This window comes from Tupaia chinensis, unplaced genomic scaffold, assembly GCF_000334495.1.
Source record: "Tupaia chinensis unplaced genomic scaffold, TupChi_1.0 Scaffold000625_1, whole genome shotgun sequence".
Lineage (NCBI taxonomy): Eukaryota > Metazoa > Chordata > Mammalia > Scandentia > Tupaiidae > Tupaia > Tupaia belangeri.
Genome location: NW_006160145.1, coordinates 564,088 through 590,127, shown reverse-complemented (window position 1 = coordinate 590,127; position 26,040 = coordinate 564,088). Strand labels below are relative to the sequence as shown.

At 41.6% G+C, this 26,040-nt stretch overlaps 1 protein-coding gene and 1 pseudogene across 4 annotated transcripts in view; both read right to left on the bottom strand.

The window, feature by feature from the left end:
* Positions 1 to 26,040, bottom strand: part of TTC17 (tetratricopeptide repeat domain 17) — a 166,630-nt gene that overhangs the window by 42,401 nt on the left and 98,189 nt on the right. For 2 of the 4 annotated variants that reach the window (XM_006159129.3, XM_006159130.3), the window contains 3 exons: positions 19,566 to 19,686; positions 17,058 to 17,217; positions 15,975 to 16,058 (listed from right to left, as the gene is read on the bottom strand). In XM_006159129.3, coding sequence (XP_006159191.1) covers positions 15,975 to 16,058; positions 17,058 to 17,217; positions 19,566 to 19,686 — 365 coding nt within the window. Of the gene's footprint in view, positions 1 to 15,974; positions 16,059 to 17,057; positions 17,218 to 19,565; positions 19,687 to 21,721; positions 22,120 to 26,040 lie in introns of those variants that run through there. The other 2 variants (XM_027775998.1, XM_027775997.1) reach the window with 2 other exon arrangements.
* On the bottom strand, positions 9,085 to 10,364 carry LOC102492349 (mRNA turnover protein 4 homolog pseudogene; annotated as a pseudogene).

The following is a 26,040-nucleotide window of genomic DNA, read 5'->3' as shown; positions in this document are numbered from 1 at the left end:
TTGCCACTTTACTGAATCATTTATCACATCTAGGAGTTTTTCATGAACTCTTTTGGATTTCCTATGCATATAATCATATTGTCTGCAAAGGGGGAAGTTCAGCTTCCTTTTTTCCTTTGCGAATGCCTTTTATTTTGCTTCCTTCTCTGACTGCCTTGGCTAGGACGTCCAGCACTATGTTGCAAAGGAGTGATGAAAGTAGGTAACCTTGTCTTGTTCCAGTTTTCAATGGGAAAGCTTTAAGCTTTCCCCAATTCAGTATGATGCTAACACTGAGTGTGTCATATATGGCTTTTATTGTGCTGAGAATATTCCTCTATTCTGTTTTGCTCAGTCATATGTTACATGTTTATACATAATAAATATTCTTTCCTCTTACACTTAAAAAATGGGAATTTTGTCACTGTCAGACATAATGCTCTCTATATGTCAATTAGGTCAGGTTTGTAATTATGTTGTTTCTCTGCTTGTTCTAGTAACTACTATGGAAAGTATACTGAAATCCACTCAGACTGGGAATATGTCTATTTCTTCTTCTCCGTATTTCAATGTTTACCTTACATATTTTCAGCTATGTTATTGAGTACATCTAGTTTATGGAGCTTGTGAATTAAGTATGCATTAGTTTCTTACAACTACTGTGATAAATTAACATATTTGGTGCTTTAAACAATAGAAATTCATTCTCTTGAAAGCCTGGAGGCATAAAGTCCAAATCAGTATGACTGGGACAAAGTATGTCGGCAGGGCTGTGTCCCCTGTAGAGGATCTACAGATAAACTGATTTCTTCTTCTGATTTCTGGTGGCTGCTGGTATTCCATAGCTTATGACCACATCACTCTCATCTCTGTCTCTGTGGTTATAATGCCTTCACCTCTTCTGTTTCAAATCTCACTCTGCCTTCTTCTTCATAAGGGATATATGAAATTAGATTTAGGGTTCATTGGGACAATCCAGAATAATCTCTCCATCTGTAAATACTCACTTAATTTTATCTCCAATATCCACACCCCTCCCAAACAAACAAGGTTAACTTTCACAGCTTCCAAGGAGTTAGACATGGATATCTTTTGGTGGACCATTCAACCTACCACAGACCCCTTAATCATTATGAAAGATGCCACTTTAACTCTAGTTATGGTTCTTAGGTTAACGTTTACTTTTTTGAATGTATTGTTGGTATATAAAAGTGCTACTGGATTTTGTATATTGATTTGTATCCTACCACTTTACTGACTTTTACATTCTATTTTTTTTCTTGGATTCTTTTAGATTTTTCTTTACATATAATCACATCATCTGCAAATAGGGGACTGTTGTACCAAATTTCTTTTATTATTGTTTGCATGATATATTATTTTCTCTCTTTGTACTTCCAACATTTCTGCAGTCTAACATTTGAAGTGTTTTTCTTGTAAGCAGTGTAAGCAGTTAGCTTGTGCTCTATTTTTATATGGCTTTATCTTTCTTGACTTCCTTTGGATTAATCAAATGTTTTACATTATCCCATTTTCCTTCTATTAAGTTACATTTAAAAATAATTTTTAGTGTTAGCCTAGAGCTGAAAACAAACATTCTTACTTCTTAAAGCCAATGCAAATTATTGCTTCTTCTATTTGGCTGATTCCAAGTAAGCTTTAGGACTTTAAAACTCTTGTTTATATCCCTCCCATCATTTATATTATTTTTTTACCATGAATTTTAGATATTTAAAAAATTGAATCCCCTTAGGGTGCTACAGTGATTATTTTGTGCAGTTACTGCTCATTTATATTTTTCTTTCCAGTGTTCTTCACTCCCACTTGCATGTCCATATTTCTACCTGTGATTGTTTTCCTGAAGAACACTTCTTCAATTTTTATTTTAGTGTAGGCCTACTGGTGCTAAATTCTCTCAATTTTGTTTGTTTGAACATATCTTTACTTCATATTAATTTCTGAAGGACATTTTTGCTGGCATAGAATTCTAGGCTTGCAGTTTTGTTCTTTGAAGACTTTAAGATGTTACAGTGGAGGGCAGCCATGGCGGTGCGGTGGTAAGGCAATGCTCCCTGATGCTGGACCCATGTGGTGAAGTCCTGAGCACACCACCTAGAGGCCAACAGTGGTGCAGCAGCACCACAGTGCTTTGCGAGCTAATCCACGTAGGAAGCTTCTGGGTTTGCATCTGGAGACCTCCCTGAACACACTGGCCACACATGTGCCTGTGATCCAGGCCGGCTGAGGCTGAGGGTGGAGAGTTATGCGATGACCACTGAGAGTGCCTGTCTCTCCCCTACTACCTTTCTCTCTTGAAAGAAAAAAATAAATAAACTTGGGAGGAGGGGAGATATTACTACACTGGCTTCTGTTCTACACCATTTTTGCTGAGAAGATATCAGTTTCATTATTGCAACTTTAAAAGTAAGTGCAGTAGATTTAGGACGGGTCACATGTTCTTTGTCACTATCAGCAGGTAAAGGATATGTGCCCTGTTCTTAATTTTGAGTAAGCCCTGGATCTTGCTTTGATAGACAGAATGGATGGAAACAATGGTGCTCTAGTTCTGTGCTTAGGCTCCAAGAGATCTGGATGATTGTTTCACCCTCCTGGAGTCCTGAGCCATCATGTAAAAAGGTCTGCTAGCCTCCTAGAGTCCGCGTGGAGAGGACCCCTTGCTGTGCCCCGACTACTGCAGACTTTCCAGCTGAGACATAGCACAGTCATCTTCTGTGGCCTATTCCTCTCTACATGTTTGCAGTTGCACAAACAGCTTGAGATGAGGATGGAAGAAAGACTCAGCCAAGTTTGATTCAGATGCAGAATCTGAGCAAAGAGTAGTTTTTGTTTTAAGCTAATAAATTTTGCAGTGGTTTGTTAGTCAGAAATAGATTACTGAAACATATTTGCGACTAGAGAGAAGTGCTGCTCTAACAGAAACTTAAAACACAGCACTGATTTGGGGAATGAGTTATAGACATCGGCTGAAAGACCTACAATTTAAGACCATGCTGAAGGCTTAAGAAGAGGCATGCTATCTACAGTAGTCTGCCTTTAGAAGGGGGTATATTCTTATTTAAAAAAAAATTTATTTAATTCTATTCATTCATTCATTTATTTCAATTTGACTAGAGAGGGACAGAGAGAAAGCAAGCCACCAGATCCAGGACTTGAACCATGGTGGCCATGTGGGATTGTCCAGCTCCTTAATCACCATGCCACCGAGTGGACCCTATATTCTTATTTTTAAAAATATTTATTTGTTTGCTTGTCTATCTGTTGTGATTTTCAAGCCTTTGGGACCAAGACTCAAACTGCACTCAGCCACGCTGGCATCCAGTGCCTTAAATCATAGATAGTACTAGACATTATATATACTGTTTTTCCTTATGCATACGTACCTATGACAAAGTTCAACTTGTAAGTTAGGCACAGTACAGTATTAGCAATAATTACTGATAACGAAGTAGAACAATGAAGAAAAATAACAGTTATTTGAACATAAGCACTGTGGTACCATGACAGTAGATCTACCAACCAAGATGGCTACTAAGTCACTAAGGAGTGGGCAGCATGTACACTGTGGATCCTCTGGACAAAGGGATGATTCAGATCCTGGGCGAGGGGCGGTACGACTGAGTGGAATGGTGCGGGATTTCATCATGCTACTCAGACTGGTATGCAACTTATGAATTGTTTATTTCTGGAATTTTCCCTTCAGCATTTTCAGACCACAGTTGACTGTGTGAGCAAACAAAACCGTAGAAAGCAAAAAACACAGATAAGGAGAAGACTACTTGATTGGCAAAAAAGTGGTGAGGCTCTAACTCAAAAGACAGAAAAAATATGTGATAAAGTTGGGGGTCTGGTGAAAAATGTTTCCAGAAGGAGTGCTGAAATTGACAAATGATTTTATTTATTACTACCTATAATAAGGTATGAAAAAAGAGTGAGGAACTAAACAAGAAACTGCAGTTTTCAAGAAGAATTTGGGGAAAAATAGTTTCACTTGGGACTTGTAGGGTTAGAAAATAAAACTTTCTCATTACTAGTGTCTCCAGTCAGCAACAGGCTCTTAAGATTAAAAAAAAAAAAAAAAAGAAGTCCAAGTAAAACTATGGCCTCAAGGTCAGGGTAAAATAGCCATTACACCATCTGCTGGTCCTGGGAGTGAGACTATTTTCAATGTAGGGGGATTTTAAACAATATATGACTAGAAGGAAGATTTGGGTGAATTAAAAGCCCCAAATTCTTTTTCCTTTATTGGATACAGATGAGGAAGTTTGGGCCAGCTCCATGGTGCAGCAGTAATGCACTGCTCAAGAGAAACCAGATTCCATGTGGTGACTGTGGCCCAGTTAGCCTGAAACATGCCAGGCACATGCATGAGGGACCAAGATCTGATGAGTTGGGGTCTGGAGGAAGGGGACTGGCATGGCCAAAGGCTGTGGAAGGTGCTCTTCTCCCTTTTCCCCCCTCCTCCCTTTCTTTCGCTCTCATTATCATAGATGTGCTCTAACATGAACAAAGGGAAAAAGAAGAAATGAAGTCCTATCCTTTCTCTTGAATCTTAGCTGGCCTTGTGATGACTTGCTCTGACGAGTAAGAACGCAGCAGAAATGATCCTGCACCAGTTTCTGGGCCTAGGTGTGAAGAGGCCTGGCAGATTCTATTTATACCCCTTTGGAACCCTCAGCCATTGTGCATGGGCTGCTGCTGTTGGAGAGGCCAGGGAGGCCTGGAGCCTGGCCCGCTCCCACTCTTCAGCTTTCCCCAGGAGGCACTAGATATGTGAGTGAAGTCACTTTGGGGCTCTAGTCCCAACTGCTTGAGTGACTTGAGCTGAGGCCAGTAGAAGCACCTGGCTGAGCCCAGAACAGACAGCAGAACTGTGAACAAATAAATGTCTACTATTTTATGTCATTAAGTTCTAGCATGGTGTGATACTTAGCAACAGATAAATGATACAGAAATGGGCATTTTTTTTCCTGGCCTTTTTTTTTTCTTCCTGGCACTGGAGACAGAACGAGAAAGAAAGAGAGAGAAAAGAGAGAGAGAAAGCACCCCTCAGGGGAAAAGGCCATGCTGCCATCCCTTCTTCATTCTCTTCTTGGAATTTTGGGCACACATGCACATGCACCCGGTGTTTTTTTAAACTGCCAGGTCTGGGACTCAAACTGTACAGTCAGTCATGTGGGATCTACCTGCTTTAACTTCTATGCCACCCACTGGCCCTCTCCTGGCTGCTCTTAAGCTTTTGATTTCCAATGGTTTTACTAAATGTACCAAGGAGTGATTTTTCTCTTTTTACTGGTAGTAAAGGTTTGCTGAGCATCCAGAATCCAGAGGCTCATGGTTTTTCATCCATTTTGGAAAATTCTTGCCCATTTCTTCTAATACTGCTCCTATCCCACCCTCTACCTCTGAGACCAAATCACACGTATGTTACATTGAGTCTTTTCGTCATGATTCCTACGCATTTCTTAGCTCCCTTATTTAAAAAACAACAAACAAAAACCCTTTTTCCCCTTTGTGGGTCAGTTGTGTATTTTTTAGTTCAGCAATTTTGGGCTCTGTTGTGTTCAAGCTGATGTTAAACCCATTCAATGAGTTTTCATTACTGTATTGTTAAGTTCTAGAAGGCTTATCTGATTCTTCGTTTCCATCCTTTTATGACAGTAAGAGGGTAAGAGAGAGAGGGAAGGAAAAGGACAGACAGAGACAGGTATTTCTTACTGGGCCTTCCTGTGTGACAGCGCTCTGCCCCAGCCTCCCGATTACTAGGGTCACCAGCATGCACAACGGCGCCTCACGACTTCACGCTGGGAACAAAGCCTGGGCGCCCACGGAGTTTCTCACCTTAGTGGTGGAGTACCTGTCTGCCGCCATGGCTGGGCCTGGCTAATTTTTTTCTTTAATTCTTTTTTATAGATCCTAAGTCTCTAGTGAAAGTGTACTTCTTTCAAATATGTTCTCCTTTTCCTTTATTTTCATGAGTATACTAACTGTAGCTATTTCAAAGTCCTTGCCTGCTAAATGTAGTACTTGGTTACCTGTGAATCTGCTCCTCCTGCCAGCACCTCACTTTATCAATTCTCTGCTCTCGCTTCTTTGCATTTCTAGTATTTAGAAAAATAAAAAAGATATTCGGGTCCTCGTATGTAAAAGAACCACAGAGGCTCCCAGTGATACTTGACTTCATCTAGACAGGTTCTTTCTCATTCTATTCGGGAAACGATGTTGTCTTGCGTTCTGGCTGCCGAGCCAAGGCCGAGTCGGGGTTGGCTTGTGGCTTTAGTAAGGCTCATGCTGTTTCTGGGTTCTCCCTGTTCCTCAGGTGTGGCGCTGCAGGGATTATTATTATTTTTTTCTTTTAAATAAAACAAGAGTTTATTTGGACTGGTAAGAGTTATAATCTAAGAGGTACAGATTCAAACAGCCTTGAAAAAGTTCTCCAAGCTTTCAAACAGCCTTCAAAGGCAAAAGCCACAAGAGGGGAGGGAGGTTATATCAGTTGTATGTCAAGAATTTAGACTGGTGCGGGACCAGCAGTTAGCATAATGGCTATGTCGCTGGACTCCCATGTAGTTGACCGCGGTTCGAGTTCTGGACCTAGTGGCTTTAAACTCACAACAGGCACGTGAGCATGTGTGCCCAAGATCCCGAGAGGAGAACGGAGAAGGGATTGCGGCATGGCCATTCCCCCTGGGGGGTGATTTCTCACTTTTTGTCTGTCTCTCTCTGTCTGGCGAGTGCACACGTCCTATAACAAAAACCTCTTCCCCCCAAAAAAAGGAAAAAAAAAAAGAATTTAGACTAGTGCAAGCAAGATGTCTTATAGAAGGGAACTGTGCTGTAACAGCACTACCGTTGTATAAGGCGGGCCTGATAGCCTGGTTTCTCAAGCCCTCATGGTCAAGAGAGTTTCTAGAAAATGCCCCAAACGATCATTCAGTATCACAAATCACTGCCCTAGACAAGAAGCACCAGCACAAACATGCAAGCAGAAATGGGAACATGGAAGGCTGGGTGACAGTGTGGCCCTAAGGACTGACAAAGTGGAGGTGAGAAAGAGGAAGCAGCACTGTCAAATGGAGAGTTCAATGGCTTTGGAGTCAGCGAGATCGGGCTATGAATTCTCTTCTCCACTCAATAATGATGTGATCTTGGCCATTTCAGTTAACCTCTATGAACCCATTTTCTTATTGATAAAATAATGATCATAACATCACTTACATCCTTGCAGTGTAGTGAAGATTACAGATGTGTGTAAAGTACATGGCTTAGGGCTTCAGTTCTAGGCCATCGGTTCTGTCCTATGTCACCATCATTTGTATCCTAAGTTCTCCATGGTTTCTACTATTCTTTCTTTCTTTTTAAATTAAATTTTATTTATGATAATTTTTTTATTCTGAGCTGAGAGAGAGACATGGAAAGAGAGAGGGTAAGTGAAAAAGAAAGCTGTCAGGTCTGGGACTCAAACCATGGCTGGCCATATGGGAGTTCAACGTCTCAATGATCAGGCCACCTGTTGGCCCGTCTTTCCTTTCTTATGGCCAGAGGCCATGTGCACTAGCCAGAGAGTCCCCCTCCCCCTAATACATACAACGGGGTATGGTATCTCTGCAATCCCTTTCTCCTCCATTTCTCCTTCCTGTTGGGATTTTAGGCACACCTACACATGCGTATGCTTGATATGTTCCCTCCACCACCAGGGCCAGGATTTGAACTGCAGTCAGTCATGTGGGATCCAGCTTCCTTAACTATCAGGCCATGGCTCCAGCCTTCCACTGGATCCACAGAGCTCTCAGGAGGTAGGAGTCATTGCTCTCCTCTATACCAGTGCTGTGAAATCAAGATGCAAACAGCTGCTGCAGGGAGCTGGGGGCTGACAGTCCTCAATGGTCCTCGCTGTGCTTCATTTTCTATGGGTGTGTTAACAATTTAGCACAAAAGAACCTTAAAACAACACACATTTATTCTGATAGTCTCCATGGTCTAGCAACCCAGGCACAGTTTAGCTGGATTCTCTCTATTCAGGGTCTCACCAGGCTGAAATTAAGGTACTGGCTGGGCTGTCCTTTCCTTCATCTCTCTTGGCCTTGGCCCCGGCTCTCGGCTCCATGGGAAGGGTTGAGCAGACGATGACCCAGATGCAGTGGCAGTACTGTACACCCACACACTACCTCCCACTCCAGGGGTTTTGATTAAGTGCCTAGCAGGTATCTGCTCCTCAGTTCCAAAGACTTTTCCTTTTCGAGGCTCCCAGGCTATTTCAGTCTCCCATCCTTGCAACATCATGATGAAAATCTTGAGGGGAAGACCAGCCACAGGCTTACGGCTGGCTCTGTCACCTTGCATCTCTGTTTCCTACATAGTATGAAATGAAGACAGGAAGAAATTTCAAAAAGCTCATGGAAAAACTGAGTTAAAATGTAAGTTTATTTTGGTGCAAAAATTTGAAATCAATGCAAAACAGTCCTTTCATAATATGTATTTTCCATGAACTTGTTGAAACCGCTCCTATTTCACTTAATCTTTTCTAAATTTAGCCTAATTCCCTATGCCCCTTAGCTCTAATCAAACCGTTCCTTGGGGAAACTCTAGCCATGTGTTCGATTTCCAACCTGTTAATTCTACTTGAGCAAATGCTAAAAGCCTTGCTGGTTTCTCTTTACCCAGGACTGGCTTTCTCCCTGCGCTAATGTCAATTCTTAGCTCATATGCAGAATCAACAAATGCCCCCTTGAGGGGAAAAGCAGCAGGCAACCACAAGCTCACCTTGGAGAGGTCCTGCTTCACTAGCAATTTAGTTCTTTCATGTCTTACTGCTTCTACGGTTCTCTGATACCTTTAAAAATATGTTTTTTTAATTTGGCTCATTCCAGAAATGTGTTACTGAAATGTGTTGATCTACTAGATCCTAACTGGAGTATTAAATTTACATTTTTAAAGAATTATTTCATTTTATTTATTAACATCTTTATTTTTAAAATTTGCTATAGGGCCTGTGTGCTCGTCAGAGAGACAGAGAGGAAAAGTGGAAAAGAACAAGCCATTAAGTCTGGGACTTGAACTGCGGTTGGTCATGTGGGAGTCCAGGGCTTTAACCACCACACCACCTGTTGGCCCATGTGTGTTAAGTTTTAATCTCTTACTTAACTAAGTTCTTATTCTTTGTAGTTGCTTTCCATGGGCACTTTTGGTATATGTGCTGCCGAAGCGAGCACTCCATGGGTACTTTTGGAAGACACATGATATAATTATTTTTCCCTTTTGTTGTCCACAGGCAGACACTCTGCAGACAGTTTCATTCTTTACATAAACACAGTCAGAGCCCATCGCCCTCCCTTGTCTTCATCGGCAGCAAAGTAAACAGTGCTCGTTCCAGAGAGGTGGTGGCAGTGCTGTGTGGCCCACCTGAGACCTGGAGTGTGCTGGAAGGCCTCCAGTCCTGAGTCCCTGTCAGCTGTCATCATTATCATCCTGATTCTTCTGCAGACTGTGCAGACTCTGGACTCTCTGGAGAGTTGTCTTCCACCTGCTGGTGCCTTCCTGACTGTGCACCCACATGTATTCACGGTCACTTAGAATTCAGCCACCTCATCATGCCAAAAAAGCTTCAGGAACCGGGCTTGCTCTGGCGTCAGCACCCTGCACACCTGTGAGTCGGACAGCAGGGTCATCACACCTCTCTTGGGGGCGGTGGGCGGCCCTGCTGCCTCAGCTGTGGGCACACAGAATGGGGAAACTGCTTCAGCGGCTCAGATCCAGGCTCACAGGGAAAGCTGCTTTGTTACCAGCTTGGGCGTGGTCCATTTCCATGTATCTCGTCAACTACTCATTCACCTCCTCATCAGTGTGATTGCTGAAAAGGAGACCAACTTCATCCCTCAACGCCTTGCTGACCTGGTGCAGATTCTCTCTGTATTCCTCAGCTGGGCTTTGACCCAAGGCCACCATCATCATTTCGCTTTTGCCAAAGAACATTGCTATGCTTCCAGGCATTCCGGATGTCATTCAACTTCCCGTTCTTCACGCTGGCCACAGAGAAGATGAAAAGGTACTGGTGTGTGTCTACACATGGCCGAAGCTCTTCTGTCATTCCCTGTTTCAGTTCCAACCCTTTCTTGGCCATTTTGGTTAAGGAAGTTTTCTTGTTGTGCTTGGGTCTGGACTCCACACAGAGCCTCATGTGTTATATTACTAGGTATTAAGTAGGCAGTCTTAACGCTTTCCTTGTTCTTTCTCTACAAGAATGCCTTAAAACTCATGTTAAGTAGTAGCAGATGTAGTGGACATTTTTGTCTAGATCTTGGCTTTGGTAGAAAAGTCTAGAAGGGATCTGGTAAGATACTGGCTTTCTGGCTGAGTTATGTATGTACATGTGTGTATGTTTTCATAGTATGTTAAGAAACTGTTATCAATTTCTAATTTAGAGTTTTTCTCTAAAGAATAATTTTATTTATTATTATTATTTAAAATTTGACCAAAGAGAGAGTTTTTTTAAACATTTTTAAAATTATTTTATTCATTTATTTATTTATTATTTTTTTACATGAGTTTTGTCAGAGAAAGACAGAGAGAGAGCAAGCTGCCAGGTTTGGGACTCGAACCATGGCTGGCCATGTGGGAATTCCAGCACCTTAACCACCATGCCACCTGTTGGCCCCGAGAGGTTTTTGTTTGTTTGTTTTTAATTTTATCAGAGACAGAGGGAGAGGGAAAGTGAGAAAGCAAGCCACCAGGTCTGGGACTCAAGCTGTAGTCAGCCATGTGGAAGTCCACAGCCTTAACCACTATGCCAACTGCTGCCCCCTAGAGTTCTTAATATAAGGTGGCACTGAATAGTCCACAAGTATGGATCTGATTATATAATTTTCAAGTATGGATACATATAATTTTCTCCTTTATCTCTACCAAAATGAAAAACTGTATTAACGATTTCTAAATTGTGAACCAATTTTGCACTCCTAGAACAAAGCCCCTTGATCACAGAGTGTTGACTGTTCACAAAAATGTGCTGCTGGATTCTGTTTGCTAATAATTTATCACTTTTCAATTGCTGCTAACAACTGAAATAGGTTTGTAGTTTTATTTTTTTTGGTGCTCTGAAATATAGGAGGAGCAGTAGAAATTTCGAGTCTTTACTAGAAGTCTCCTGAGAACTCATCAGGGCCTAGTGAGCCTTTTGGTTGGATTGAACTATTTCCTCCATTTCTTCTATGGCAGTTTCTCTGAATTAGACTTTATATTTACTGAGGTCAATTTCTGAAAGTTGTACTTTTCTGTTTGTTCGTTTGTGTGTGTGTGTGTGTGTGTGTGTATGTATGTATGCATATTTTTACCATACAATGCACGAGAGAGAGGGAGGAAAGTGAGAAATCACCCCCTGGGGGGAAGGCCATGCCACAATTGCTTCTTCTCCATTTTCCCCTTAGGATTTTGGGTATGTACACACACGCATCCCATGTAATTTGCAAGACATGAGGTCTGGGACTTGAACCACGGTCGGCCATGTGGGAGTCCCAACACCTTAACCACTACACCACTTGCTGGCCCAAATTGTTCTTTTCTTAAAAAAATGTTTACTTCATCTAGGTTTGTAAAGCTTCCTGCATAAATTATGCAAAAAACCTTTTTTTCAAAGAAGTCTCATTCTTTAAATTTCCTGTCTTGGTCGTTATTTCCTCCCACCTTTCTAATTTTGTTTATTTGGGCAATCTTCTTTTATTAGATTAGCTAGTGATTTGTCATATATATACACACACATATATATGTATATATACACACATATACATATATATATAAATACATTGTTTTACCTACACATTGTCTCTCTTCAGTTTATCTTTGGTATTTAGAAAGAACTGTATTATACCTATATGATAGTATCATATTTTTTTTTGGAGAGATTTTCACTATAGGGTGCGTGCGCTCGCCAGACAGACTGAGACATAGAGATAGAAAGCGAGAAATCACCCCCCGGGGGGGATGATCATGCCGCAATCCCTTCTCCTCCATTCTCCTCTTGGGATTTTGGGCACGCACGCACACGCGCCCGGCATGAGTTTTAAGCCACCGGGTCCGGGATGCGAACTGCGGTCGACTACGTGGGAGTCCAGCGACATAGCCATTACGCTAACTGTTGGTTCCCTATATGATAATATCTTTATATAACGTCATTATTCTCTTCTCTTTCACACTTTTTTAAAAAATTTTGCTATAGGGTGTGTGTACATGCAGAGAGAGAGAGAGAGAGAGAGACCGAGAAAGAGAGAGAAAGTGAGAAATTGTCTCCCAGCAAATTAAAGGGTGAAAAAGCTCCATAAATGGGTGTCTCATAAGCTGACCAAAAATTTAAAAAAAAAAAAATCACCATTTTAAATGGTTATCTTATTCTACACAACAACAATGAACCATTTCTTGATCGGATTGTGATGTGCAATGAAAAGTGGATTTTATACAACAACTGGCTATGAACAGCTCAGTGGTTGAACCAAGAAGAAGATCCAAAGCACTTTCCAAAGCCAAAGTCACATAAAAAAAAAGTCATGGTCACTGTTTGGTGGTTCGCTGCCGGTCTGATCCACTGTATCTTTCTGAGTCCTGGAGAACCATTACTTCTGACAAGCATGCTTAGCATATCTATGAGATGCACCAAACACTACACCACCTGAGCCAGCATTGGTCAACAGAAAGGACCCAGTTCTCCACGCAAACGCCTGACTGCACACCACACAACTACTTCAAAAGTTGAACGAATTGGGCTATGGAAGTTTTGCCGCATCCACCATATTCAGCTGACCTCTCACCAACCAACCACTATTTCTTCAAGCATCTCAACAACTTAGAAAACGCTTCCATAACCAGCAGGATACAAAAGAAGCTTTCCAAGAGTTCACCGAATCCCAAAGCATGGATTTTATGCTACAGGAATAAACAAACTTATTTCTCATTGGCAGAAATGTATTGATTGTAATGGTCCCTATTTCGATTAATAAAGATGTGTTTGAGCCTAGTCATAATGACTGAGATTTCTCAGACCCAAAACTGCAACTGTTTGTGCACCAACCTAGTAGTATGTCCTTTCAATATATCATTTCAAGTTGTCTTTTACTTAAATACTGTTTTCTTTTTTTTGTTTTTTAAGCTTTTTTGTCACAGTGTGTGTGCACTTCCCAAGAGAGACAGTAAGAGGCAAAGTGAGAAATCACTCCCCCAGGGAGGATGGCCACAACATAATCCCTTCTCCTCCATTTTCCTCCTAGGATTTTGAGCACGCATGCACATGCATCTGGTGTGATTTTTAAGCTGCCAGGTTTGGGACTTGAACTGGGGTTGGCCATGTGGGTATCCAGTGCCTTAACCATCACACCACTAGCTGGCCCAAGTAATGTTTCCTTGAATTATAGTGTATAACATTTGCTTCATTTCATGGGTTTAGTTTCTTTTTCAGGACTCCTCTTATATATGCATAGGATCTTCTTTTTCTTTCTTCTTTCTCACTTTTTCCTTAGATTCCTTTATCTTCACTAAAAAAAAATCTTCATTTCTGTCTTCCATTTTCCTTATAGCACTATCCATTCTGTTTATTTGCTTTTGTGTTCATTCTTGTTTTGTTTTCACTTGGAAATGATTTCTTTGACTGATACATTTTCTAATATTGTCTATTCTCTTTTCAAATCTTCCATTTTGCCAATTACCTCATTTTTTAGTTTTCCTAACTCTAAATTGCTCTTGCACAATGTACCAGTTTAGTGGGTGTAACCATGTGAGGCTCAGCTGCCCCAGTCACTGGCTGAAGGATCAGTACCCAGAAAGCCCATCAGCTGTCATCGAGATGAATGAGGCTCCTGAGACACCAACCCAGTCTCTCGCAATTAACATTTTTTTTTAAATAAAGAAAAAGGTCTTCAGAGGCCTAGTTCTTATGAGATTGTAGTAAAAGAAAAGTATATTGGATGTAAAATATAGCTGTTTCAAAGTAGAAGGATCTCTCTGGGAGACTAATTCATGTCAGAAACAAAAGCTGAAACTCTAAAAAAAAGTCTAATAATTTTGTTGAAATAAGCATTGTTGAATTTCTAATCAGTTTTCTCTGGCACAGAGAATTTATCAAAATTTTACAAAAATAAATAAGACTTAAGTGTTGTTTATTTAAATCTAGCTTTAAGTACATTCGTCTCTATCATACACTTTTCAATTCCTTTGAACTGTCTATTTTGGCTACTTTGCTCATTTCTATATTGTATGTCCTTTTCTGTTTTTGTGCTGTATTCTCCTTGCTGTTTTTTCTAATTCTGTCATATTTTCTGTGATTATTTTTTCTATCACTTTCCTCTGTTTAGCTTGGTACTAAGGTATCATGCATTTCTGCTTTTTTAATCTTTCATTTATATCCTTTGCTATTTTCCTCCCTGGGTTTCATATTTGAATTTTGTAATCTTCACTCATATAGGCAATTATTCAATATGATTTTTCAATTCACGAAGAAAAGTCTACACTGTCATTTGTTCCACGATGGTACTTTCTGCTGAGTGCTCTTTGGTAAATTCTGCTGCTCTTTCCTATGTATGTGTATATATATATATATGCTTATATATGTATTTTTTTAAAGAATTATTTATTTTATTTATTTATTCATCCATTTATTTTAATTTGAACCAGAGAGAGAGAGACGTAGAGAGAGGGAAACTGAGAAAGCAAGCCACCAGGTCCAGGACTCAAACCGTGGTCGGCCATGTGGGAGTGTCCAGCGTCTTAACCACCGCACCACCTGCTGGTCCCCTCCTATGCTTATATTTTTATATTAGCATTGAACTGGTTCTGTTTTTATTACTCAGGATTTTCCTGGCTGGGCTATTCCTAGAAGGTAGGTAGAGGACTTTTTGCTGACTTTTTCTAAAATTGTTCTCCTTGCCAAACTTCTGTGACAGCTCACCCCGTATGCTTTTGGTGTTGATCCTAGCCACTCTGGCAACTGTACTTTTTTTCTAGAGTATGGAGATCGCATCTGTGCCCTCCTTCCATCGTAAATGGAGCCTGCTGATAGGTTTTCCATGTGTGATACCCAGAAGAGAATGAAGGGGCCACCCTATGTTGTGACTGACCAATTGGAAGTGGAACTAATTCTTTTCATCACTATGCTATATTACCTCTTTGATATTATATGGTAACAAAACGGAGAAATTCTTAGCCATAATCAACAGAATTTTAAAAAGTGCCTTCTCATCACATAAATGTCATATAGATGTATATGGTCAGTTTTAGAGACTTCTGATGATATTTTTATAAATATTTTGTTTCATGATTTTGAGAGAAAACATATTTTAGGTATGTTTCCCATCCATCACCCAAAATACCAAATATTCTTCCTCAGCAGAGGAATAACACACAACTTATTTCATATACCCAGATTTCATGGTTTCTGACAGCACTCTTATATACCCAGGCTTGAGTAAAGACGAAAGAACTGATCAGGTATGTTTCAGCACAGAAGGAGAGAAAACAGGCAAAACAAAATAAAACAGAACAAAAAACTGACCAAGTGATACTAAAAGTAATGGAAAAGCATCTATAATATTCTGAGTGGGTTATTTAATTAATTAATTCTTTTGGAGAGGTTTTTGCTATAGGGCGTGTGTGCTTGCCAGACAGACAGAAAGAAAGAAAGCAAGAAATCACCCCCCAGGGGGGATGGCCACGCTGCAATTCCTTCTCCTCTATTCTCCTCTTGGGATCTTTGGCACACACACACACACGCCCGGCGTGAGTTTCAAGCCACTGGGTCTGGGACGCGAACTGCGGTCGACTACATGGGAGTCAGCAACATAGCCATTATGCTAACTGCTAGTCCCCTGAGTGGGGCTATTTTACATTACCCCTTTAGTTACCAAGTGCCAAGAGAGGTTAGAGCCACTTAGGGGCAAATAATCTAGAAAAGAAGTTAGAAGGAGGGCAACTGTTTGTAGCTTTCCTGTAGGATGACTTACCTTTTCCAAAACTTTCGCAATTCGGGTGCCAATTTGTTCGAGAGACTGTTGTGGATACTGGTCTTTGCCAAGATTTTGCAATACCTGGAACAAAGAGGAAGATGGTGATTAGTGGAATGAAAATGAGGCAGGATCGAGGTGACAATGTGATGCTAAGCTGGGCACTACATAAAAAAAGTTCTCTCTTTCTCTATGAGAAAGAACACGTAAGGCTGTTTTACCATTTCCACAGCCCTCCCTCAACGAACAAAAACCATACATGTAAAAATACATTCGTCATAGTGACGTTAGAAAATAAGAGTAAATAAAATAATAACAGCTATTTGTAACCCTGCCACTTAGACATATAAATATATATAAAGGTATCATTAGTCACTGGTGAGACCTTTATATGTCTTTCAAGTATATATATATATATATATATATACACACACACACACACACACACACACATATATATATATATATATAATTTTTCTCACAAAATACAGGATGACGTAAACTATTACCTATGTTTTCATATAATACATTCTGAATATTCATGTCGATAAATATTATTTTTTAAAAAAGAATTATGTATTTGGTTTTATTATTATTTTTAATTTGCTATAGGGCATGTGTACTCATCAGAGAACGAGAGACAGAGACAGTGAAAAAGTGAGCTTCTAGGTCTGGGACTTAAACTGAGGTCTGCCATGTGGGAATCCAGCACCTTAACCACCATGCCACCTGCTGGATCCTAATATTTTCTATTACATCTTTGCTGATGATGCCCTTGCATACTGTCTTACACCTACACCAAAACTTATCAGCCAGTGCTCTACTGATTAATAAGTATTAGGACCACCTAGAGGGGAAAATGAGAATTAAAATTTTATACTCAGAAAAAGAAAGAAAGAAAGAGAGAGAGAATGAGAGTACGAGAGAAAGAAAGAAAGGAAGGAAGGAAGGAAGGAAGGAAGGAAGGAAGGAAGGGAGGAAGGAAGGAAGAGCATATGCTCAGTTCCAGGGCCTGAAAACTTAAAGCCTGGCCACGTTTGTTTTCTGCTCTCAGTTGCGGCAGGCTGAGCAGCGGACACTCACCTCTGTTAGCTGGCTCTCCCCCGTGTAGTGCAGGCTGGCTCGGTTGGACACCCCATGAAGGTGGTCCAGGGTGTGCATGCTCGTGGGGAGATTGCCGTTGCAAAGCGGCTCCATTGCTGGCTGCTGTATTGGAGTGGCAAAGTCTATGTGTTCTGTGATGCTGAAAAATACAGATTGCCACGTTAGCCACAGAAAACGTGAGCAGGTGTGGAGAGTGGGCACTCGCAGGCCCCAGGTCGTAACTTCCGTATGCTGTCCCCTCTCTGGGGAGGTTGTAAGCCAGGTAAGTTTTGCTCCAGGATTTCCTTCTTCCAGGCACAGACAGTGCTGAACACCCAGAGCTGGTTCTTACCTTTCTCTTTTCTTTTATGCACAGAAGCATACTTGTCCCCACAGAAAACGTTTCTTTAAGATCAGATGGTAAATTTCAAACAGATGTCACTGCTCATTTTATCCGTGTCTAAGGCAGTACTTCCCTTCATGGCCTCAAAGTGGTCATTCTCCCGCCCTACACAGGTTAAACGCCGTGGACTAGTACATATATTGGTACGGCAAATGGGTATCACCAAGTTTTACTTCCAGCAATTTAGACGGTTTGGCATATATCAGGCAAACATTGCCTCACTCGTTTGGTGTTTATTCAGAACCTACTACATCTCGGGTACCAGGGCTACGGTAATTAACAGATGCGGTCTCTACTGCGGTGCTTATCATCCTGTCACTGACCAACGGCAGACAGCGAGAGCTAGGAAGACAGAAACATGGCACAGTGTCAGTGTGCTCTAGTGGGTGACTGGCGAAGGTTCCCTGAGGAAGCCAAGATTTAGGCTGAGACCACAAGGATGAGCATGAATTAGCCAGGATAGAAGCAGTGAGAACAACACTGCGGGCAAGGGCAAAGGAGACCATGTGTGTGACGGCCCTGACGAGAGGGAGGGCAGGGCTGGAGATGGGCAGACAGACAGGGAGCAGACCAGGGGGGCTTGGTGGGCCCCTCTGAAGAGCAGGAAGAAGCCAGTGCAGCGTTTCAGGAATGGGGTGACTCATATCTGAAGAAGAATTCTGAGTACTATGGAGCATGGGCCGAATGGAGATAAGAGTGAACAGAGAATGAGGACCAGACAAGAGGCTACTGTAAGAACCTGCGTGGAGGGACCAGCAGTTAGCATAGTGGCTATGTTGCTGGACTCCCATGCAGTTGACCGCGGTTCGAGTCCAGGACCTGGAGGCTTAAACACGCCAGGTGCATGTGCGTGTGTGCCCAAGATCCCGAGAGGAGAATGGAGGAGAAGGGATTGCAGTGTGGCCATCTCCCCTGGGGGGTGATTTCTCGCTTTCTATCTCTCTGTCTCTCTCTGGCAAGTGCATGCGCCCTATAACAAAAACCTCTCAAAATAAATAAATAAAGAAAGAAAGAACCTGCCTGGAGACACTGGGGCTCTGGCTTAAGAAGGCAATGGATGTGGAGAAAGGAGATGGATTTGAAAGGTACTCAAGCAGTAAAAGTGGCTACGAATTGGTAACAGCCTGGGTTTAGGGAGTAAAGCAGAAGGATTAAGAATGACTCCTGGGTTTCTGGTCCAAGCACCTCTGGAGTTATTAACTAAGAATCGGAAGTGGAAAAAGAAACAAATGATTTTTTGGATGGACAGTAGGCAATAAAATGATTGAGTTTTGTTTTGTTTTTATAAACTTAGGGTGCTTAGAGAGACTTAGGTAGAGAGGCCAGGTATATAATTAGATTAACGGATCGAGAAATCTGAAGAAGGGTCTGGCCTGGAGATTCCAATTTGGGACTTGCCAATACACAAAAGAGACAAATGAAGTTTGGGGTGTAGACCAGTCTGACTAGGAGTGGTTATAAAGTAAGAAAGCTCAGTGATAAATCTTAGGGAACTCCATCACTTAAAGGGTGGAAAGGGGCCTGGAAAAGAGAATGCAGATCCAGCGAGGAAAAGGAAGTCACTTTGCTCAGCTTGGGACTCGGTAGGTTTGTCACCTGGATTTGTTCTGGCTCCCTCCAACTCTATCAGTTGACTTTATAATTCTAAAAAGAGGAGCCCAGATTTTTTAAAAATAATTTTTAAATTTAACTTTATTTATTTTAATTTGACCAGAGGGGGAGAGAGCGTGAAAGAAAGAAAGAGAGAGAGAAAGTGAGAAAGCAAGCCGCCAGGTCCAGGACTTGACCCGCAGTCGGCCATGTGGGAGTCCAGCACCCTTAACTACCACGTCACCTGAGGGTCCCAGAATCCAGATTTCAATTCGAAGCCAGTTCTGTATTACTCTTGGATAGTTTACAAAGTGTGGGAGAGGAATGAAAGTCGGGCATGCGGCTTCACTACCATGGCTGCCCCGTCTTGGGTGGCAGTGACCACCTGCTGCTATTAAACCTCCAGCCCTAGAAGGATGACTCTACCATCCACTGCTGACAAAAAGGGCATCCCAAGCCAGCTGAGGCTCGTGGGCAAAAAAAGCCATGAGAAGGGAGAGGTGTCAGATACTTACTCAATGTTTTTTGAAGAAACTGCAAGCCAGGTACTCACGATGGCGGTCAGCTCCACCCAGCGGAGTTTGAGGCACTCGTCTGGACTGGGCCAGCCCAGACTCTGGTAGTCACGTTTCTTTCCTGGGAGGAAAGGATGTCATGACTCAACACAGTTGCAAAAGAACAGAGCCCGAAGCGCCTTATGCCCTGGTGATCACATCAGCCAGACTGGTGTACCTGGTGGTACAAGTCATTATTTTAACCTTCAGAATTTCTACCCAACTACAGATCTACCTAAAAATTTTGTCATTCATGGAAATACGAATAAAGATCATCTTTGAGTGAAGCTTTATTCTCAAAGACAGATGAAGTGAAAAAAAAATAGTAAGTCCTTCAAATTTTAGATTGATCAACATACAGTATTCTTTGATTGGGGCCAGCAGGTGGCATGGTAGATGAGGTGCTGGACCCCTAAATGGCCAGCTGTGGTTTGAGTCCTGGACCTGGCAGCTTGCTTTCTTACTTTCTCTCTTTCTTGTGAGTGCATGTACCCTATAGCAAATTAATAATAATAATAAAATTGACTAGGTCTTTAAAAATATAAATTCTTTGATGTTAGTATTCTTACCAAACTTGAATTTTTACACCTCTACAATTTGATTTTATAAAAACAACTTAATTACTCGGCAGAAACATATAATGCTAAAGTACATTTTTCAAGCAATCAGTATGGACACTTCAGGCCAGATGGCTCTTTGTTGTAGGGGTCCTGTCCTAAGCACTGGGGAGTGCTTTGCAGAACCACTGGCTTCTACCCACTAGGTGTCAGCAGCACCCTCCTCTAGATGTAACAACTGATAGGCCAGATGTTGCCAGATGTCCCCCCAGGGGACAAAGACATCCCTGCCAGTGAACTCCTGCTATAAAGGAAAACAGCAAGATGGGAAATACCAAAGAAAATGCAGTGCTTTTTTTTTTTTAGGTTTTACCATAAGGTGTGTGCACTGGCAGGAAAGAGGGAAAGACAGAGAGAGGGAAAGTGAAAATCACTCCCACTCCTAGAGGGGGTATAGCCACCGCCAACAGCATTCTCTTCTTCTCCATTCTCCTCCTGGGAATTTGGGCATGCCTGCACGTGTGACTGGTGTGATTTTCAAGCCACAGGTCCATGGCTCGAACTCAGTCATAGCCACTCATTTTAATGCTCTTACTATGTGTTCAGATCCTGTGCTCCAGCAATAACCTTGAGGCAGGTTTTGAGTCTCACTTCACATATGAAAACTAGAGGCTCAGAGAGACTAAGTGACTTGTTCCCAATGCCTGTCAGCAGGCGGCAGAGCTGGGATCCAGACCACGTCTGCTTGACCCTCACATGCACCGTCCCAATCACCACGGCTTAAAGCTAAACAGAGAACTTTCGAAGCTGTTCATTCATATCCTTCACAGGTACTGCTTTGGGGTCCAGGCTCTTTGGTTAGACTATTCTCTAAGAAAAGAGCAAAAATGCTGATAAGCTTGACTGGGAAGAGTTCCCCTTAGAGAACTTTAGCCCTGTATAGCACATTTTATACAGTAGAAATTTTCCAACAATGGAAAACTGTTTGAGGTATAGGTAGGGGATTTAGTTTAAATTCTAATAAAATGGAAAAGGACAGTTGAAAGAGTTTCAAATAAATTTTTTTTTAAGCTTTTTTTGCCACAGGGTGTGTGTGCTTGCCAGAGATGGTGAGACAGAGACAGCAGAGAGAGAGGGAAAGTGAGAAATCATCCCCCAGGGGAGATGATCACATTACAATCCCCTCTCTTCCATTTTCTTCTCTGGATTCTGGGTATGCAACCATGCAGGTTCAGCGTGATTTTCAAGATGCCATGTCTGGGACATGAACCACAGAGTTTGTCATGTGGGATCCAGTATCTTAACCACCATGCCACTTGTTGGCCCTTAAATAAACTTTAAAAATTGATAACATATAAATAAATAATACATTTCACAATAAAACTTACTTTTTATATTTAAGGAATTCACTTGAAAAATATTTATTGAGCACCTATTGTTAGGGATGGACACTATGCAGACGCTAGGGATACAGACAAGAGTAATAAGAGGGTCTGCCTTTGAGCTCACAGCCTAGTGAGGACAGTAAGCACACATACAGAAGTCATTATAATACGATGGAATAAGGCCTGGAGTAAAGGGATAAAACAGCTGTACAGCGGAAAGAACAACTACATCTGCCTGAGGGTACCAAGGAAGAGCAGGCACGTGGATTTGAAGGCTAAGGGCGAGTGGTACTTGAGCACCGCAGAGGTGGCATCCGGGTACAGGGAACATGTGTAAAGGCATGGTGGTATATAAGAGCGAGGGTGGTTCAGAAAGTGGTGAAGGGCTGAGAGGGGCTGGACTGTGAAGGGTCTTGGACACCATGCCAGGTAATCCTGTAGGCAATGGCAGCCTTCGAGCCCCCATCTCTCCATCTTGTTCACAGGGTATCCTAAGAGGCTCTGTTACGTGCCTTGCTGAAATCCGGTTACATTATGTCTATGGAACTTCCCTGGTCTTCCAGCCTAGGAGCCCTAACCAAAAAAGGAAATGGAATTAGTTAAGCACTGTTATTAGTTTTTAGTAAATTATAATGGCTCCTAATGGCCTCTCCTTTACCCCTATGGGCTTCTCAAACTATCTGTTTGAAAATTCGCTTTAGAATATTGTTTGGATTTATTGTGAAGCTTATCAGTTGACAGTGATTTATTTAAAAATGAAGAGACTGAACCTCTCTGGTATTATGCATCGCTTCCATGCTAAACTTTGCTCTGTAATGGCAGTAAGTGGTTGGATCTGACTATATTCAGTGCCCTACTTGGGCCCAGATGCTTAAATCCATTTGAAACTGCTTAGGTGTTCTCATATCATCTCAACCTTGTTGATCTTTAATGTTCACATTTATAAAAATATTTGGAGTTTTACTTGTAAAAATAATATAGGCTTACTATAAAACATTCATAAAATGGAAAAGCCATGCAGAAGAAAATACAAACACCTACGGTTCTGTCAGAACCCAGAGATGACCACTTATACCACTCTGGTGCATTTCATTCCAGATGGGTTTTCTAGGTGCTTATTATTATACCACATTTCATCAGATCTCAGTTGTTATCAGTTATATGGAGCACAGTATTTAACATGATTTAAAAAGGAAAAAACTACCGATTACTGTAGAGATATTATGAGTTATAAGATGTATCTCAGCTTCAGAGATGATATATAAAAATATGTAATTGATGAAATATAGCTTATTTGCTATTTTTTAAAAACTGAAGTGTTCTCTCTATATGTTATTCAATAAATTACTTTTTCCCATTCACTGTATTATGAATATCTTGTTTGCAGTACAAACATGCTGTAATTTAGGCCATTAATGATATTTGAGTTATTTGATAATTTTTACCATAATAAGCAACCTTAAATCAATATCTTTGTAATAATATTTACATCTCTGTCACCTGTAAGATGATTAACTTAGTGAATTACTAAAAATAGAATTGCTGGCATATTTGAAAATTTTCTGATACAGACAAGGTAACCCCCCAAATTATTTATTAACTTACACTGTGTGATGTACTTTAAATTTTTTTTTTTTAATTTTTAAAGGTTTTTGCCTTAGGATGTGTGTTTGTCAGAGATGAGAGACAGAGAGAGACAGTGAGAGGAAAAATGAGAAACTGCCCCCCAGGGGGGATGGCCATGCCAAAATTCCTTCTCTACCTGGGATTTTGGGCACACACACATGTGCCCAGCATGATTTTCAAGTCACCAGGTCTGGGACTCGAACCACGGTTGGCCATGTGGGAGTCTAGTACCTTAACCACTAAGCCACCTGCTGGCCCCTGTATGTTGCATATTTAAAGACAGGTGGATAAGCAAAAATGGTATCTCACTGTTTAAGCCTGTTCTCTTGAGGCTGAACATTTTCTCACATCGGGACCGGCAGATGGCATAATGGTTACGTCACTGGATTCCCAGGTAGTCAATTTTGGTTTGAGTACTGGACCTGGCAGGAGGAGAATGCAGAAGAAGGGATTGCAGAGTGGCCATCCCCCTGGGAAATGATTTCTGTTTCTGTCTCTCTCTCTCTGTCTGTGTCCGGCGAATGCATGCACCCTATAGCAAAAATCTCTCTCAAAACAATTTTTTTTCTCACGTTTACTGGTCACGTAATTCAAGTATCTGTGTGTGCTGACCTGGTGAACTGCCTACGTACTGTGCACATATTTTACTGAAGTACAGGTTGAGCAATTCCTAATCTGAGAATCTAAAATACAAAATACAAAACTTTCTGGCCACATGTGGAAAATTCTACAACTGATCTCACCAGACAGGCCACTGCCAAAACACTGTAATGCGAAAACTCTGTATAAAATCACCCTTAGTCCATGTGCGTAAAGTGTATGTGAAACACAAATGAACCTGGTGTTCAGACCTGGGTGCTTTCCCTAAGGTATTTCATTATGTACATAAGCCGATATTCCAAGACCAAAACAGCTCCATATCTGAAATACTTCTCTCTGGTCCCAAGCATTTTGAATAAGGGATACTCAGTTTATATCGCATTTTTCATAATTTATAGGTGGTCTTTAAAATAGTAGCAATACCCTTTGTTTATCCCACATTCTATAAATATACACAAATACTCTGCAGAATACTTTGTTTCCTCCCTTTGTCTTTTTATTTTGTGGTGCTTTCTAGTGCCAGAATGACTTTTTTTTTTTTCTCTTTCTCTCTTTCTGCCTTAGAAAGTCCTTCTCCATCTTAATAGCATGTGAATATTCATCTACCTTTTTTAATGACAGGTTTTTGCTATAGGGCGCATGCGCTCGCCAGAAAGACAGAGAGACAGAGAGACAGAAAGCGAGAAATCACCCCCCAGGGGGGATGGCCACGCTGCAATCCCTTCTCCCTTCTCCTCTCAGGATCTTGGGCACACACGCACATGCGCCCTGCGTGAGTTTAAGCTCCCGGGTCCGGGACTCAAACCGCGGTAGACTACATGGGGGTAGAGTGACACAGCCATTATGCTAACTGCTGGTCCTGCGAATATTCCTGTAAATCATCCTTTATGACTTACTGCATTTAACGTTTAGCTGCCTCAGACATGCACTTCTCAGTGTTTTACAGTTCGGACACCTTCTCATCGATGCAGGAGACCGACTGAGGAGATGCTGCTCCCTCTAATGTCTTTGTGTGCTTCCTGATGTGGCACGGCTAACCCAAGCTTTATCTCCAGGCATGACAAGTGTCCTTCTTGTTGTCCTTGAAATTTTTTGCAAATCACAGTTCATTTTGGGATTTAGCCATGCTGATCACATTCTTTATATTTTAATATGTGCCCTCCGCGCTCAGCTTTGTTAAGTACTCACAGCGAATTAAATATGACATGCTTTGAGTAAGTGACCTTGAAATTTTAGACAAAGAAAGTAAAAATATCCCTTTTAAAAAGGACATAGCAGGGACCAGCAGGTGGCATGATGGCCAAGGTGCTGCACTCCCACATGGCTGACTAGGTAGTCTTGGATTGGAGACTTACTTTCTCACTCCCTCCTCCTCCCCATCTCTCTCTGGTGAGAGCACATGCCCCATAGCAAATTAAAACATAATAATAATTAATAAAATTAAATAAATAATTCTTAAAAAAAAGAACATTAAAATTTTAAAAAGGAATTCTATCACCACTATTTAATTGCTAAGGAAGGTCAACTGGATGCATGATAATGGCACCTAACCAGAGCCCAGAAATGGCAAATCCCTGGAAGTTCTTCCCCAATTTGGATATACAGGTAGGTGTATTTCCTGAAGAGCAGTTCCAAAACATGTATCCAATACATAGAGATATCTGATGCATACAAACCAGTGCGGGACAGTACGTTTGCTGAGCTCAATGTGCCCCGTGCATCTGAAGCACTGTACATGCATGAAGTCGTATAACCCTCATAAGCACCCTGCAGAGTAAATGTGATTGCTATCCTCTCCCCCTTTTTCTGGTAGAGGTTTTTTATTTTTATTTTTTTGTCTTAGAGCACTTGCGCTCACTAGAGAGAGGAACAGAGACAGTGAGAGGGAAAGTGAGAAATCCCCCCCCAGGGGGACGGCCACACCGCACCGCCATCCCTTCTCCTCCATTCTTCTCCCAGGATCTTCAGCCTTCATGCACACACATGTGGCATGAGTTTCAAGCCACTGGGTCCAGGACTCAAACCATGGCTGGCCACGTGGGAGTCCAGCAACACCATCTGCTGGCCTCACTACCCCCATTTTATAGATACATGAAAATGAGATGCAGGGAGGTAAATGGCAGAACGGGTGTTTGAATCCAGGGAGTCTCCTCAAACCCATACTTTTATATATTACTCTCGACTGTCGTATTAAAAATCAAGGCACCAGCAGGTGGCGTGGTGGTTAAGGCGCTGGAAATTCCCACATGGCTAACATGGTTTAAGTAC